Source organism: Chelonoidis abingdonii, chromosome 4 (genome assembly GCF_003597395.2).
Source record: "Chelonoidis abingdonii isolate Lonesome George chromosome 4, CheloAbing_2.0, whole genome shotgun sequence".
Taxonomy (NCBI): Eukaryota; Metazoa; Chordata; order Testudines; family Testudinidae; genus Chelonoidis; species Chelonoidis abingdonii.
In genome coordinates, this window is record NC_133772.1 from 122,665,609 (window position 1) to 122,683,810 (window position 18,202).

The 18,202-nt window shown below is 44.8% G+C and overlaps 1 protein-coding gene across 1 annotated transcript in view; it reads left to right on the top strand.

The window, feature by feature from the left end:
• Positions 1 to 207: 207 nt before the first annotated feature.
• The window catches only part of DGLUCY (D-glutamate cyclase), a 69,060-nt gene continuing 51,065 nt past the window's right edge, over positions 208 to 18,202 (top strand). Inside the window, 4 exon segments of the mRNA XM_075065859.1 lie at positions 208 to 313; positions 9,400 to 9,553; positions 14,683 to 14,881; positions 16,125 to 16,275. Of these exon segments, the coding sequence (XP_074921960.1) occupies positions 211 to 313; positions 9,400 to 9,553; positions 14,683 to 14,881; positions 16,125 to 16,275 (607 nt within the window). The 5' untranslated portion in view covers positions 208 to 210.

Below are 18,202 nucleotides of genomic sequence, written 5' to 3' on the forward strand. Positions count from 1 at the left end.
CGTCAGTGAATCAACCCTTTGAGTTTGTGATTTGTATTTTGTTTTGAGACGGAGAATTGCAAATAGAGAGGAAACATGGCAGAACATTAAGAAGAAACACAAACCTTGAAACTGACACATTAGATTTTAAAGCAATAGTAAAATGCATTTGCTGTATTTTTAAGTTTATAATATAGTAATTGTAGCATTCTTCTGTTCAAGGATGAAGAGATGGTTTTTACAGGAGGCTTGAGATCTCTTCTTCCCCTTGCAGTCAGAAGTCTAATTCGATTCAACAAACTCAATATAAGTAATACTTCTGGAATGGCTGAGGGTAAGTGAACACAACAGCTGTAGGTAGACACATAAGTCCCATTCCTAGATAGTAAATGGCCAGGATTTTTCAAAAGCGTATAAGTGAAATAGATACAGAAGTCCAACGGAAAGTCAACTGGACATTTGTATCTATTTCACTTGGGTTCTTTTTTAAATTCTGAGTGGCTAAAGTTAGGCTCCCAAATCCATCTTAACTAGAGTGACCAGACAGCAAATGTGAAAAATCGGGACGGAGGCAGGGTAATAGGAGTCTATATAAGAAAAAGACCAAAAATCGGGACTGTCACTATAAAATCGGGACATCTGGTCACGCTATGGTCACCCTAATCTTAACTCACTTAAATCGCTTCATTTTTAAAACTGCAGAGCACCCAGAAGCTCCCTGTAATGTCAGTGGAATTGGCCCTTTTAAAGCACCAAGTGTATGTTAATTCCTGGTCTGGACTTTATTCTGTTTGCACATTATAGATGTGATCCAGTCATGATCACTTGAACCTAAGCTATCATTAATTTTTAGGTCTGTGATCAATTCTTCTTTATGTCAAGATGAGGTCTAATATAGAATTTCCCCATGTTGGGTGGAAAATGTTTTGAGTTAGAAAATTGTCACCTATAATATTTAGACAGTCAAGGATGTTTTATTAGTGGCAACATGAGACCTCCAGCATCTGTCATTCAATCTGAATTTCCCCATGATCATGCAGCTTCCCACCACGCACACACTTGTTATAGATATGTGCATAAGGAGCTGGTCATCCTGTTCCCTTGTGTGATTTTGTGGCCTGTTGCAAACATCAGCTAATACCTTATTGGTACCTATCTTGTCCTTAGTCTGTTAGGACATTGATCCACAAGCATTCATGATCATTTCTGTCTGAGTTATCAGTGACTTGGAAACAGGTTATGCCATTTTTGATGCAGAGTGCCACTCTCTCTCCGCTTTTGCTCACTGGATCCTTCCTAAATAGGTTATAACCAGTGATTTTAACATTCCAATCATGAAGTTGCACTCCAGTATTCAGAGATTACTTCAGGAGCTCTCTCAAAAAATGATATACTTGACTTTATTAGGCCTCATAGCCTCAATACTATATATGACACCATACGCCAGGCTCAGAATGAAGGCACTTCAATACTGGCAATCAAGGAATTTCAAACCCATTATGGACAGTATGTTCAAGGTAGTCACTCTTCCACGAAATATCCAAATATCTCTGATGTGGTGGCTGAGACCAGAAAATGTTCTCAAAGGAGTTTTGTTGAACTCCCATCTTCTCCTGTAATAGTTACATCAGATACTTTTCAAAATGGGTTGCGTACCATGTCTCAATAATTTATCTGAGGCATTTGGAATCACCAGGACTCAAATTTACACATAAATATGTTTGAACCGTGCCTAGCTCTCAAGTCATTCCTTCCACAAGTGCACTACTCAGTGGTTCAAGTTGCCACGGACAAAAGGTTAGCAATGCATTATGTGCAATGCAATATCTTCCTCCTCATACCGTTTTTCAAAAAGACTTTGTGGTTCTTAGACCTCACCTCAGATTTTTTCCTAAAATATGTTCAGATTTTCATGTTATTCAGTATATTGATTTATCAGTTTTCATGCCTAGACCCCATGCACATAAACTTGAATCCAGATTGCATTATTTAGCTACAAAGAATATTTTATCATATTATCTGGGCAGGACTAAGGCTTTTAGTGAGTCTCCAAAATTGTTTATTTCCCATGCTGGACATTGTAAGGGTCAAGCTATTTCTGCCCGTCCTAGTCTAGATGGATTAGTCAATGTCTAGATGAGTCTTATAACATTTCTTCCTTCTTTCCTTCTGCTGGTATTACACTTTACAAGAGCAGTTGCTACATCTGCAACATGTGCTAGGCATGTTCCCCTTATTAAAATGTTGCAAAGCTGCCACTTGGGATTCAATTCACATTTTCACTAAACATCTTATGTTAGATTTGACAGCCAGACCTAATGCTCCATTTAGCAGAGCAGTACTTCAATCCTTGTGTAGGCGCGTGCTGTTGGGGTTGCCCCTCTGGGGCGGCTGGCAGCAAGGCCACCTCACTACACAAGTCCAGTGAATCAGAGGGGGTTAGCCTGGTGGGGCAGGAAATAGTCAAGGGCTCAGCGCCCTCAGGCAGAGGCTGAGCAAATAGTTTCATGACTGGCCCGGCCCTGGATAAGGGCAGGCTGCAAGTGCCTGGTCGGGAGCTCAGGACCTCAAACAGGGGCTGAACAAATAGTTCAATAACAAGCCCAGGCCCTGGGTCAGGGCAGGGCAGCAAACAAACAATTCAGGGCTCAGACCCTCAGGCAGGGGCTGAGCACAGAGTTCAATAGTAAGCCCAGGCCCTGGGTCAGGGCGGAGCAGCAAAACCCAGGCTCCTGGTCCTGAGCATCGGGGTGAGGGGAGACTGCCACCCGTGAATGGGGTAGCAGGGGGGACGCAGGCCTGCCCGCTCCACTGTGTCCCAGCCTGGGGCCCTGACAGCAGCAGGTGACCTGCTGCTGTGTCAATGGGGATTCTGGCCGCAACACACTGACATCAGCTCTGGGTGTGCCACAGCCAGACTAGAGTCGACTGCCTCCGGGCTACTTCCAGCCTCCCCCTCTAGCAGTACCTGCATCTGGTCGGCGTCGTCCACGGCATCAAGCACCATGCGCTCCTCAGGGTACTCAGCGAGCGGCAAGCTGAGCAGCTCATCTAGGTCCCTTCTCACCGATAGGCTTCCTGGCTTTTCCGGCATCTGGTCAGCGTCCAGCCTCCACGGGTATGGCCAGTCCTCGGGGCGGTCACAGGCAGCAGGAGTCTCCCCAGCAGGAGCTAGGACACCAGCATCCAGCCTCTCCTACCAGCTTCTGAGCCCTGGGGTTGGGCTTTTATACTTCCTATCCTGCGCCTTGACCTCTGGGGGGCGGGCACAGGCTCCAGTGGCTCCGCCCACTTTGGCATCTGGAGGGACTTGTCCCTCTCTGGGGCAGCTGGGAGCCAGGCCGCCTCACTACACCTTGTTAATTAGGACTCTGCAACCCTCTGTCCATTCTTGAAATAACTGCTTGCCAAGCTATCCCAAGAATAGAAATATGCAGAGGACACTCAAAGAAAAAAGTGAAGGTTATTTACGTGTAACCAGAGTTCTTCAAGATGGACTCAACATATTCACACTCCCTGCCCAACTTCCCCTCTTCTTTTGTACTCCTAATTAAGTAATACTGTTATATTCTGCCCTAGCAGTGGAAGGAACTGAGAGGACGCCTGGTGACATGCCCCCTTTTACAGCCACACCCTTCAAATGTGCTTGAACACTAATAGGTTGTAAGAGGGACGCGTGAGCCTTTAATAGGCATTACTACCAGCAAGTTCCACTGTTCATGCTACACCAGTTGGCACCTCCCAAGAGTGTTAATATGCAGAATCCTTCTTGAAGAATTCTAGTAAACTTCATTTCCTGAATTTATAGTAGATTTGTAAGCATGATGCATGATGTCAGATGGTTTGATTGGTGTTTTTAACCTCATGTGTTCATCTACATCTCTGCTCAATAAAAGCATGAATTAATGCGTTCTGGAATATCTTCAGCAAAGCAGGACATATCAATGGACTTCAGAGGGGGGAATTGTTTAAATTTAGTATTAAATTTAATATATTTATTTACATTTAGTATTAAATATGATTAGTATAAAATTTAGTACATTTATTTGGTAATAAATTTATTTCTGTAGTCAGTATGTATATTTAGAAATAAAATTTATTCTTCTTCGAGTGCTTGCTCATATCCATTCCAGTTAGGTGTGCACGTGCTGTGTGCACGTTCGTCGGAAGATTTTTACCCTAGCAACACTTGGTGGGTCAGCTGGGCGCCCCCTGGAGTGGCGCCGCTATGGCGCCAGATATATACCCTTGCCGACCCACCCACCCTTCAGTTCCTTCTTACCGCCCGTGTCGGTCGTTGGAACAGTGGAGCGCGGCTTAGCTGACCTCCACTTCCCTAGCTACTTGTAGTTCTCATGTATATAGTTATAATCCTTTTATGTGTCTATTTATATAGTTATACGTTTTTTCTTTACTAGCATAGTTAGTTTAGCAATAGTTAGCAGGGTTCGGGGAGTGACCCCTTCCCCACACCCGGTGCTGGAGCCCATGCCTGGCTCACTGGGTTTTAAACTGTGCTCGGCCTGCCACAAGCCGATGCCGACAGGAGATCCGCACGACTCCTGTTTGAGGTGCCTCGGGGAATCACACTTGACAGCTAAGTGCCCCATTTGCAAGGCTTTTAAGCTGAGAACAAAAAGGAGCAGGACTTTCACTTGCCCCTCTGCCTTCGGCACCGAGTGCTGGTCAATCAACGGGCTGGAGGAGGTCCCGGAGGTAGAGGACCCGGTAGTGGGCATTCTATCGGCGGTTGCCCCACTAGAGGGGCCCTACCCGTTTATTCAGACCATCCAGGCAAATGCCGATACTGTATGGCAGTCCCCAGTCTCTATCCCTCCTGCGGCCAGGGGAGTCAAGCGTAAATATATGGTGGCCTCTAACGGGTACGACTACTTGTATGTCCATCCTCCTCCCTGCTCACTAGTCGTTCAGTCCATTAAGGAGAGGGAACGGCATGACCAGCAGGCGCCAGCCCTGAAATTGAAGGAGGCTAAGCGAATGAACCTACTTGGCCGCAAGGTGTACTCTGCAGGGGCCTTACAGCTCTGGGTGGCAAATCAACAAGCCTTGCTTAGCCCCTATAATTATAACATCTGGGTGGCGGTGGGTAAGTTTATGGAGCTTCTCCCTCAAGACTCCCGCCAAGAGTTCTCTGCCCTCTTGGAGGAAGGGTAAAATTTGGTCAGATCTTCCTTCCAGGCCTTGTTGGATGCAGCAGACTCTGCAGCCAGGACTCTGGCCTCGGGTGTTGCCATGAGGCGCATCTCATGGCTTCAGGTTTCAAACCTCCGGCCGGAGCTGCAGTATACCATTCAGGACTTACCATTTGATGGTAAAGACCTCTTTGTGGCAAAGACAGCCCCAGGCTGCAAAGCCTGAAGGACAACAGGCTTTGTCCTAATGCGCTCTCTCGGCATGCATACACCAGCGACCAAACGCAGGCCTTTCCGTCCCCAGCCACACCGCCGTACTCTGTGCCTAGCCAGAGACAGGACTTTGGCTCCCAAGTCCTGCTGCCCAAGTGGGGAGAACAGCCACTGCTGCAGCTCCCACTGCCATGGGGGGAGGAAGTGGCCAAGCATGTGGCGCTCGGCAGCTACAGCTTTGGCGCCCGGGCCCAAACCCCCCGAGCCCGGGCCTGCTGCGGGGACCCAGCAGCACGCACGTTGTGCCCAGCCCCTGGCCAGTTGCATCTGGGCTGGCTGCCCAGCTGGTGCAATCCCGCGGCAGAGGCATCGGCAGCCCAGCCCCGTTCAATCCCCTAAGAGACCCGAGTGGGATGGGGGGGCTAGGGCCTGCTGCCCCCACTCCGGGGCCGCCCGCGAGATTGCACCAGCTGGGTAGCCAGCCCAGACGCGACTGGCCAGGGGGTGGGTGTGTGCAGCGTGCACACTGGGTCCCTGCAGCAGGCCCGGGCTCGGGGGGGTTCATGGGTGCCAGAGCCGCAGCCGCCAAGCTTGGCCAGCGGCCATTTCCTCCCCCCACGGCAGTGGAAGCTGCAGCAGCAGCTGCTCCCGAGTCCTGCTGCCCAGGTGGGGAGAACAGTCGCCGCCTGGCCCCGCAGGCCACCCCCTACTCTCCCTCCAGGTACCGCCCTGCCCAAGTCCTGCCTGCTTGGGGCCAGGCCGGACTCACACTCACCCCGGCCCCACGCTCCCCTGAGTCTCCCGAGCCTCCCTCCAGCGCTTGCGGAGAGAGGAGGAATCGGGGGTGGGGGATTTTTTTTTTTTTTGCTCTGCCGCCATTCCCCCCACCCCCCCGCGTCCTGATATTTGACCTGGGTGATCTGGTCACCCTAGGCTCGACTGAAGGTCCTCCTCATGGAAGTAGCCTTAAGACAGGCTTTGGAACCACGCTCAAACTCAGCACCAAGCACCTTAGTTTCTGTGCAAAACACTCATCCATTGACCGAGGAGTATTGGCACTGATCGCCCTCCCTGATGCCTAAGTAGAAGCACCACAAGCACCAAGAGAAGTCCAAGTCTCTGGTGCTGAAACCAAAGGAGACAGGGAGAGAGCGAGATCCACACTGGACCACTCGTCTCCCCTGGCATCACAATATCAAGTGTCAACAACTCCGGTGCCACAGCAAGCTCCTTGGACACCTACAGAGGAGCAACCTCAAAGCAGGCAATGCACCAGCCAGTTTGCGATGCTGTCAACTCCTGAGGTGTTCACAAGGGCCAGGGACCATCTCACCCTACCACTACGGGATCCCCATAGGGTCAAGACCAGGGAACCCAGAACTGGCTAGCGGTTTGCCTCAGCAGTTTCTTCTCCTCTCACCACAAGTGTTCTCTCTGACCAGACATTGTAAGGCACATCTTCCAATGGTGGAGTTTTCCACTTATAGACCTGTTTGCCACCCACATCAACAGGAAATGTAATCAGTTCTGCTCTCTGCAAGGCCATAGCCCAGGATCCCTGACAGACACGTTCCTGTTCAATGGGTGAATCACCTGTTCAGCCTTTCCTCCTATTCCATTAATTCACAGGTTCTGGTGAAAATCAAGCAAGAGCAAGCCTGTGTCATTCTCATAAACCCAGCATGGCCCAGACAGCATTGGTTCACCACTCTCCTCAGCATGTCTGTGGAGGTGCCAATTCAGCTTCCATTGCACTTGGACTTGATCTCCCAGGACCATGGTCATCTGCTACATCCAAATCTTGTCTCTATCTGACAGCCTGTAAGCTCCCTAGTTGAACCAGAAGGAGCAGGCATGCTCTGAGCAGGTCATGAGGTCCTACTGAGTAATAGGAAGCCCTGCACCTTAATCACCTACCTTGTAAAATGGAAGCGATTCTCCATCTGGTGCTCCCAATGACAGATCTCATCTTTACAATCATCTATACAGCTCATCCTGGGGTACCTGCTGCTCCTGGAACAACAAGGCCTAGCCCTTTCATCAGTCAAGATCCACGTAATGGCCATTTCTGCCTTCCATCCCAAGGTGGACAACCGATCAGTCTTCCCCCACGGGATGGTTGTCCGATTTCTCAAAGGCCTGGAAAGGGTGTATCCTCTGGTCAGAGATCACCTGTACTAATGGCACAGTTGGTCCCAGATTTTGAAAGGTATTTAGGCATTGCTGTGTTCAACATTGCAATGCCTGACTGATTTAGGAGCCTGTTGATTGTCAATGGAATTTAAGCTCTGAAGTGCCCAAGTCACTTTTTAAAACTGAGATTTAGACTCACTAATGGGGCAACACAGGGTTAATAAGCTCATGTGGGCTCAGGGTGGCTGTTCCCCCTTGTATCTGTGAGAGATGTCAAGATTGGAGTAAGTAGCTTAAGAGGGAAAAGTATATCTCAGTTGATGACAGATCAGGAAGGAAGGCAGAGCTTCAGTCCTCCGCTCCTGTAGAAAGGACTGACTGACGGCAGGAGCTCCCCAGATGACCACTGCCTGATGGACCCTCCATGAAGGAAGGGAGTGTCAGATGTTGACTCATCTTGAGATATAACCATTCCCTTCTATTACTTGTGAGCTCAATTTAGGGCCACAGCATAACAAGCACCCTCTGAAGGAAGAGAGGCTTAACCCAATTTTGAAATGATTCATTTGTGTTAATTCCCCTTGTTTCTGTTTGTTGACTGTCCTGGAAGGGGGGAGGGAGAGAGACTTTAAAATGACCTGGGGCCAAGTCACAGGAAGAGGCGCACCACCACAGAAGATATCTGATGGAGAAAGAGCTGCTGTACCAGGCCTGGCTGGCCACAAGGAGATGCTAGTGGTGTGTCAATCCCTTCACAGGCTCCTTAATTAGTTAGGTGTTGCAGCGCTTAGTTCACTTCCTTCAGCTCTCATTGGCCGGGAACAGCGAACTGCGGCCACTGCAAGCTGCGGGGAGTCATGCCAGCGGATGGTCAATGTAAACAAACTGTCTCGCGGCCTGCCAGCAGATTACCCTGATGGGCTGCGTGCCAAAGTTTGCTGACCCCTGGAGTACAGCAACACCTAAATACCTTTAAAAATGTGGGCTTTAGGGAGTATTAAGCTGTGTATTTTACACTATAGACCAGACCGGCTCCTTTGACTTCAGTCCTGTTGTAGTCAATGAGCATCACATAGTAGTTTAGTAGATTTTAGTAGTTGCTGCTTAAAGATGAATATCTGCTTTTTTCATTTGTTCTCATTTTGAAAAATCTCAAAGATGCTAGAGGCCTATTACATAATAGCAGGTTGCAAAAATGACATATTTTAAATTAAAGCTGGTTCTGAGTCAATTGCAGACGTGTCTGAATCTGTAACAATTTTATTATTTTCTCTCCTATATTTTAGAAATAGTTGAAATGACTTGAATCTAACCTAACAGACAAAATTTCATTCCTAGGAGAAAACCCCGTGTGTTAAATTGCAACCCAAAGTACATTTCCAAGGCTAAGTTTCAAATGCCATTGAAAAATGGGCTGTGTAATGAAAGATCTTTACTTATTAGACTTGTTTTGAGTTGCAGTTTTGCATTATTACAAGAAAAATAAAATGATGTATGCACAAAGTATTGTACTCTTTTTATTTCCATGCCAATATTTACATCAAATAAAATAATCTATTCTATAACATATCAGTTTGCCAGACTATTTAATCAAAGTCATTGTAGGCTTCTGGTTTCCCCATAAAATAGCTTATTAGAGAAAAGCGACCCCCTCAACCCGGTGAATGCCAAGTACTTTCACTACTAAAATGATTGCAGTAGACATTGACTATGAAGAGCATATCTAGGAGTGATTTCATAAACAGTCTTTCCAAAAACATTGAAATTTTATTTAACTATCGTAGTCTGTATTATATTTAAAAATTCTCTTTTTCAAGAGACAAGAATCTCTTCTCTAGATAAGATCCATACAGAAATATTACTGTCACATATATTAACAATTGAATGAGTTGCTAATAATTGTTCCCTTTAATGCTTTAAGGCTATAAACAGGCAAATGTTGTGATTTTGCACAAATCCCTTGCTGATGACTTTGAAAAGTTTTGCCATGCAAATGATGGACCTCTCCTGCTGCTGTACAGAAGTAAACCAGGTGAATGGAAATGTCCTTCTCTGAGCAGCAATTCTGATGTCAAGTAAGTGTGGAAGTCTTTCCAGCTGTCACACAGGTCTGATATTGATACTGGACATTATTGGAAGATAACATTTTCCAGAGTGCAGACCATCCATAGCTTTGTGCACAGCGAGCCCAACTTGCTTTGTTATACCTTTGCAACTGAAGTAAATGGACTAATGCAGTGGCATAGAATTTGGCCCTTGTTTTTGACAAAACACCCCTTTGCAATCCTTATTGTCAACATTTCAATTGTTTCAGTGATCCAAAAAATGAAGTTATGTTTAGTTGCAAAGATCTCCTAATAGTAGATCTAAGAGTTAGCCTACAGTATTTTTCCCCATTTCTGGTTTATCCAATAGCAGCACTGACATGGTTGCTCTACATTGCTCAGAGGTGGTTAGGAGACTGACTTCTGGAGCAAGCAGGCAGAGCAAAAATCAGAACTCTGAAGAACATAATTTTGTAATGCTCATGAGAAGGAGATCCGTCTCAGGGGCATTTGCCTCGTAAGAATAAAATGTGTAGATGGCTTGAATGTATGAACGGGGTTTCTGGCTTAATATGCAGTTGTGTAGGACAAGCAGGCTTTTACTGTTCTTCTTCAAGTGATTCCACGTTCCACTATGGTTGTGCACATGCCCCACGCACAGATTTTTTTCCCTCAGTGGTACTCAGCAGGGTGGCTCAAGTGCCCTCTGTTGCCAGGCGCCACTGCATGCTGGTATAAGAGAGCGCAGTCTTCCCTGACCTGCTCAGTTTCTTCTTACTGCCAGTGATGGTTGTCAGAGTGATCCAGACTTAAAGTAACAAGTGCTTCCCTCACTCTTTTCTGCATATAGATACTGTTGTAAATTACTGTTTTGTTAGTTATACTTAGTTTTAGACAGTTTTAGTGCTTAAGTATGGCCCCTTCCCAATCCCTCTTCAGAGACCACTCTCTCAGAATTGCCCTTCAATAGGAAGTCTAATGTTTTCTTCAGGCAGAGGCCATAGAGGAAGTCCCATTGTACCTCATGAGGAAGGGCATCTATTTCTGCTACTTCTTCATCCCCCAGGACAAATGGGGGGACTCAGGTCTATTTTAGATCTAGGAGAGTTGAACAAATTCCTGAAGAAAATAAAATTCTGTATCATGACACTAGCTTCCATTATTCCTTCCCTGGAACAGCGGGACTGGTACTCTGCCCTTGACTTAAAGGATGCTTGCTTCCATATTGCAATATGCCATGACCATCAGAAGCTTCTCAGATTTGTGGCGAATGGTTGCAATTATCAGTTCACGGTGCTTACATTGGGGCTGTCAGCTGCTCCTTGGGTGTTCATAAAGTGCGTGGCAGTTGCAGTAGCTCATCTATGAGCATTGGGTGTCCCTATTTGTCCCTGTACCTGGATGACTGATTGATCAAAGGTCGGTCCAAGGCTCAAGTCCTGCCCACATTCTTTACACTGTGCTCCTACTAAATTGAGATAAATCAACCCTGAATTCAGTATAGACAATAGAGTTCATCGGGGCAGTCTTAGACTCCACAAAGGCCAAGGCCTTTCTATCACAAGCCAGGTTCAAAACTCAAGTTTACAACTTTACAAGACCTAGTACTGCAACTGAGAACATACCTTGTCGTAACAGTACATAGCTGCCTCAGTTTTCTAGGCCACGTGGTAGTATGTACCTGTCTAGTTTGACACCAGACTACATCTCAGAAAGCTGCAGGCATGGCTAGTGGTTCAAGTCTCTACGTTAGTTTTGTCATCTCTGGATTGATAGATGGACCCTCTGAAAGTTTGCCTGAGGATTCCCTTTCTCCCCCTGCTATCAATCCTCAGTCTGGTCACAGATGTGTCTTCAGTGGTCTGAAGAGCTCATATGGGGTTCCTGCAGATTCAAGGTCTTTGGTCATCCCAAGATCTAGAGACTCTCATAAATGTTAGGGAGTTAAGAATGACACGTCTAGCCTGCTTGGCCTTCCTCTCCCATGTAGTGGGGAAAAAATTAATTCTGACACACAATTTGGTGCCCATGCCTTACATAAACAGACAAGGAGGAACATGGTCAAACCAACAGTGCCAGGAGGCAATTTGCCTTTGTACCTCTGTATAGCCTCAGTTTATCTCAGAGCCGCCTACTTTCCAGGGAAACAGAACATCTTAGCGAATCAGCTGAGCAGATCCTTCTCTGATCATCATTAGTGATCACTATGTCCAGACATGGCCAGGTCCATCTTCCAACTCTGGGAAACTCACCAAGTGGACCTGTTTGCAATAAGAACCAACAGAAAATGCCATCAGTTCTGTTCCTGGGGAGGCTCAGCCCAGGCTCACTGACAGATGCTTTTCTCCTGTCCTGGAAGAAATCCCTTGTGTATGCTTTCCTTCTGATTCCTATACTTCTCAGGGTCATCTTCAAAGACAAACAAGACTATGCTCACCTCATCCTCATAGCACCAGCATAGCCTCCTCAACACTGGGTACTCAATCCTATTATCCTTGTCAGTGAAGCCTCCTCTGTTTCTCCTGTTGGATCCAGACATCATTTCCCAGGACCACAGGCACCTACTCCATCCCAACATCCAGACTTTCCATCTGACAGCATGGATGCTTTATGGCTGACAACTTTTGAAAAGTCCTGGTCAAGGGAGATGCAGAAAGTGCTTCAGAGTAGCAGAAAACCCTCAACTAGGAAATTTACTGGCTAAATGGCAGCACTTCTCCATTTGATCTTATAGGAAAGGTGTGTTTCCAGAGACGGGCCCCTGAACCTCATGCTGGATTATCTTCTAGATTTAAAACAGAGTATTGCAATTAGTTCTATAAGGGTTTTGGGGGGGGAAATAGCTCAGTGGTTTGAGCATTGGCCTGCTAAACCCAGGGTTATGAGTTTAATCCTTGAGGGGGCCACTTAGGGATCTGGGGCAAAATCAGTATTAGGTCCTGCTAGTGAAGGGAGGGGGCTGGACTCAAGGTCCTTTCCAATTCTAGGAGATAAGATCTCTCCATTATTAAAAAAAAAAATTAAAAAAGGTGCATCTGGCATCTATTTCAGTCTTCTGTGTCTTGGTGGATAATAGATCCCTTTTCTCTAACCCCATCATCACCTGATTCTTAGAGGGCTTGGTCAGATTACACCCACACATATGAGACCCCATCCCATCTTGGGATCTTTTGAACTTAGTCCTAGCAAAATTGATGGGACCACACGTTAAGCCCCTTGCAACTTGCTCCCTCCTTCACCTTTCCATGAAGATAGCATTTCTGGTGGCAGTTACCTCAGTCAGAAAGGTGAGTGAGTTGAAAACTCTGATGTCAGAGCCACCCATACAGTTTTCCATAAGGATAAAGTTTATCTTCACCCTCACCCAAAATTTCTCACAAAAGTAGTCTCTAATTTTCGTGTTAATCAAGCAATCTATTTGTCCATGTTCTGTCTGAAATACGATGCACATATGGATGAAGAGAAGCCTCACTCTTGTATGTGAGAAGAAGGGCTTTAGCTTTCTACCTGACGCAAACTAAATCTTTTAGATCCTGTATGAAGTTGTTTGTAGCAGTTGCAGACAGAGCTATGGGCCAACCAGTTTCCAGTCAGCGAATCTCCTCCTGGATCTCTTCATGCATTCATTTATGCTACCAACTGGTTAATATAATCTCACCAACTAGAGAGCTTGTGCATTCTACTAGTGTGCAGGCAGTTTCTGCAGCTTTCTTAGTGCAAGTGCTGATTACAGACATTTGTAAAGCAGCCACTTGGTCATCAGTCCACACTTTGCATCTCATTATGCCATTTCTGTCAGTCAAGAGCAGTTGTTCTCAAACCCACAGCTGTTGCCCGTGTGACATCCTCAGGGCCATAAAGGTAGTATATATATTGTGTGGATTCGGCCCACATAACACATGGAGAGAGCTGCATATGTGGCCCACAATGGTAAATAGGTTGAGAACCACTGGTCCAGAGACAATGCCAGTTTTGGACAGGCTATCTTAAAATCACTGTTCAGGTAGACTCCAAATCCACCTCCTTGCATATTTGCTTTTGAGTCACCTACAGTGGCATGGACATGTGCAATCACTCAAAGAATAAAAACCAGTTACCTTCCTTTCTTTAATTGTTATTCCTCAAGATGTGTTCCATATGTCCACTCCACAACCCTCCCACTATCCCCTCTCTATTGGAGTTTATCTGGTACAAAGGAACTATGGCAGGTCAGTGGCAGCTCTGCTCTCTTATACCAGCACGCAGTGGTGCATGGCGACAGAGGGCTCTCAAGCCCATGGCCGGCTCCAGGCACCAGCTGAGCAAGCTTGTGCTTGGGGCAGCAGATTCTACGGGGCGGCATTCCACCCAATCCTAGGGCAGCACAGCCGCTTTTGTTTTGTTTTGTTTTGTTTTGTTTGCTGATCTGGCCGCCCTGTTGGGGGCGGCGGCATGGAGGAGGGGAGTGCCCTGCTGGGAGCAGGCTGCGCGCTCCATCTGCCTCAGCTGATGCCAGGTCTGTAGCAAGCCCGACAGGGCAGCCCACGTCCTTTCCTGTCCGCTGACTGGAGCAGCACAGAGCCCTTCTGGCAGGCGGTGCAGTGGTCGGGGCCACATGGTGAGTGCCCTGCTGAAGCCCTGGCCTCCTCCCTTCTCTCTCTCTTCCCACTCCCTCACCCTCCCCCCTCCCGCTAACCGAGGCACATCTGCAGTGCGGGAGTCCCTCTGTACCCTGGATCTGGCCGCCCTGCAGGTTTTCGTTTTTTTCCTGCTTTGCCACTCCAGCCACACCGCAGGTGGTTTTTTTGTTTTGTTTTGTTTTTTTTGCTTGGGGCGGCAAAAGAGCCAGAGCTGGCTCTGCTCAAGCCACACCGACTGGTGCCGCTGAGGGGAAAAAAATCTCTAACATCTGTGCACAAGGTATACTCACACCCACAGTGGAACAAACATGTGCAACCCATATTAAAGGTCAACAGTTACAGCAAGGTAGAGTAACCAGTTTTTTTGTTTTCGTTACACTATCACCAAGAAGAAAAAGAAATGGACGGAACAGGAAAAATCCTGAGCTTTAACACTTCATGAATGTCAATTTAGCCAACATTTCTTGAATTCTTCTGATTCATTTTGCTTAAAAAAATTGTGATAATTGTGACAATATAGCTCTCTCTTTATTTCATTAGAACTGATTGCCTGCAATACAGGATATATGAGTATGGAGCTTGTACTGGCACTTTGACAAGTCTAAAGGATTATTTTGATCATCTTAAAGACATGGTGACTTTTTACTTAGGCTGCAGCGTCTCATTTGAAAAGGCAGCCCAGAAGGTTGGTGTTCCTCTAAGGAACGTTGAGCAGAAATGCAACGTAAGCATGTACAAGGTAAGAACACAATAATTGTTAAATTACATCGAGGTTCAGATTGGGTTACATCAGCACATTTTTGTACACTGAAACCTGTACTGCAGACCATCTCCAATACACACAATATTGACTATTATTAAACTACTTTTAGTATCTCCACATGGATTTGCTGTTTAGTTAAAAGGTTGACTGTACTATGCAATGGATTTTTGTTTCACCTTGGGTTATCATTCAACATGTTTGTTTCTGTTTGCTTGGTCTCAATGAGAAGAAAAAAATCACTCTCACAGTGAGAACCTATATTAGCCTTCAGGTTGAGAAAATATGTGAAGTTGTTTACAAAGAAGAATTTGTCTTAATTATGTTGATTACATTCTAGAATTTAAAAATATAATTATTTATTGCAATAATGGCAATATCAAGAGAAAATAAATGCTACCTTTTGAATGTAGATCTATGAACGATCCTTAACTATTATTTCTCTATACTTTAATTGAAATCTAATACCTTTTATTAAACATTTCCTGTGCAGACAGTATTATTTGTTGGTTTGCTTACCGTATCTCAAATGACAAATTAACTTTGAATGACATTTTATCTTTATAACCTAGATTCGTGTTTCTAAGTGGAAATGACTCACCATTACAATTTCTTAGGACCAATCTGTGGCTCCTCTTCCATGGGCAGGAGAGGCCCTGGCCCAATGGAACTTGAGTATTTCTGCAATGGAAATGGAAGATTGCCAGTTTTGTGGTGTACTGCGATAAGGATCTATAGGATCTTTGCAAACTCTGCTATATTCAGTTTCTCTGCATTTTAGCATGCATGGAGGGTTGTGGCCAATAGATCTGTTTCTTTGTGCTTTTTACCCTCCCCCCACAAAAGGAGAGAAAACCAGCAGTTAGGCTACACACCTGGGGTCCACAATATATCTGGGTTTACCAAGATTTGTGCTGCATATGCCAAGTTAAGGATTTAGCTCTTAGAATATAATTAATGATGCAGAAGATATTCACTGTAAAACATTTTAATTACAAGAGCTAAAGGGTAGAATGGCTGGTTTATTCACTATTGATTGTTATAGGAAATGGATTATTTTCATTGGATACTAGTTACAATATTACTCAAAATCCTTTAAAAATGTATGTTAAAATGTGCCCCTTGTAAATTCAAGGGTGCATAGTCATTTCAGAACTGAAAATAAGCCTTGATAGTTCTTCAATTCCTGCTAATGCCTTGGTTATTTTTTAAATTTTGTCAGACAGATATGCCTCGCTGCAGAGTTTCCAGTTTTTGCTGCAATTTAGTGGTCACAATAAGACCAATTCCTGAAGACAAGTTAGAAGGAATTGTGGAAGCTACTTAGCCATTGAAAGATTCACATGGAGCACCAGTTCACATTGGTAACCCTGGTCAGTGTACTTTCCATACATTTCACTCTAGGAGTGTATTACACTGGCCATAAAGCTAAGGGAAAAAATTGACAAAAAGTATGGGAGTCAATAAACTTCAGCCTAAATTTCAAGTGGCTACATAAAAACCTAAACCTTTTTATAGGTACATAGGTACTGATTTGTTTACAGTTTAGTTTAGCTGGAAGTGAAGTTTGATGTGGCTGAACAGAGAAAATGTGTTGGATAAAAAGATGGATGTGTGCAACAGGGAAAGAAGTAATGTAGTCTATTTGGTGACAGGTTTCAGAGTGGTAACCGTGTTAGTCTGTATCAATAAAAACAATGAGGAGTCCTTGTGGCACCTTAGAGATTAACAAATTTATTTGGACATAAGATTTCATGAGTTATAACCCACTTCATCAGATGCATGGAGTGGAAAATACAGTAAGCAGGTATAAATATACAGCACATGAAAAGATGGGAGTTGCCTTACCAAGTGGGGGCTCGGTGCTGATGAGGCCAATGGGACACATGCACCCTAATTGAAATGGCCTGCTTACTGTATTTTCCACTCCATACATCTGATGAAGTGGGTTATATCCCGTGAAAGCTTATGCCCAAATAAATTTGTTAGTCTCTAAGGTGGCACAAGGACTCCTCATTGTAGTCTATTTGGATTTCAGTAAAGTATTTGATTAAATCTTATTTGAAAAATATATGTGATTTGGCTTGAATATGTGCGCTGTCCCATCGTTGGAAAGGGTAACAATAAATGGCAGTGTTGGGAGATGTCAATTTCAAGACGGGATCAGTTGTAAGTCTGGTATTATTTAGCATCTTCATTAATGAACTTGAAAGTAAACATCACATTGCATTTAAAAATGATATTGAACTAAGATATGTTAAAAACAACTGTGAGGACAGAGAAAATAATACAAGTGAATTGGAGAGTTTAGAAATATAGGCAGGAACAAGCAAAATGAAGTTCAGCATAGAAAAATGTAAGCTCATTCATGTAGAGGAAAATGGAATACAGCTATTCAATAGGAAGATTATGTTTGGAAAGCAAAATATCAAAGGGCAACAGTGGAAAACATATTAGAAATGACCTTTTATTATGATATGGCAGTAATAAAAAAAACTGAAGTTATTGGCTATATCAAATCCCGGAGCACGGCGGACAGTCTGTATGGCACTAGTGACCCTGCACGTAGAATAATGCATACAGGTCTGGGTATTTAACTTCTAGAAGGCAAACTACAAATTGGAGTGAGTTCAGAGAAGACCAACAAAAATTATTAAGAGGCTATTTTTGTTGGTCTCTGAGGAGTGTTTTAAATAATCACATGTGGCTTACTCAAATGAAGTCTAAGGCAGGTGGGAGGGGGGGAAATAAGAAAACCAGCTGCAAGTGTCTGAAGAATGTAAACACAAAGGAGAGAAAGCAGTTGTTTAGGATGATCCAGGACAGTATAACTAGAAATAATTGAATTAAATCAAGCAAAGGATTTAGGCTGAAGAATAGGAAAAGTTTGATAGTGAGATCTAATAGGCTGTGGAATAACTGCCAAAGGGAAATAGTGAAGGCTCATATCTTTAGTTAATGAAAATGGACTGGACAAAGCGCTGGATAGGAACATGCCTGCATGGGCAAATAGGAATAACCCACCACTACTCTTATGAAAGTATCTCTTGAGTGAACAGATCAGATATTGTAAGAATGTTTCCTTGGAACTGTAAAATTCAGAGAGTGCTCAGCAGGTTTTCATTTGTCTCAGATATAGCCAGATATAATATGTAATAAAATGTCATCATCCGTGTTTTACTAATATACAAAAAAAATGTAAGACGTGTAATATTAGGACAGGAATCGAGAACACATACACGCATGCTAGGGGAACCTAACAGGGCATTTGAGTCATAGGTTGCCCTTGCCATTACTGCT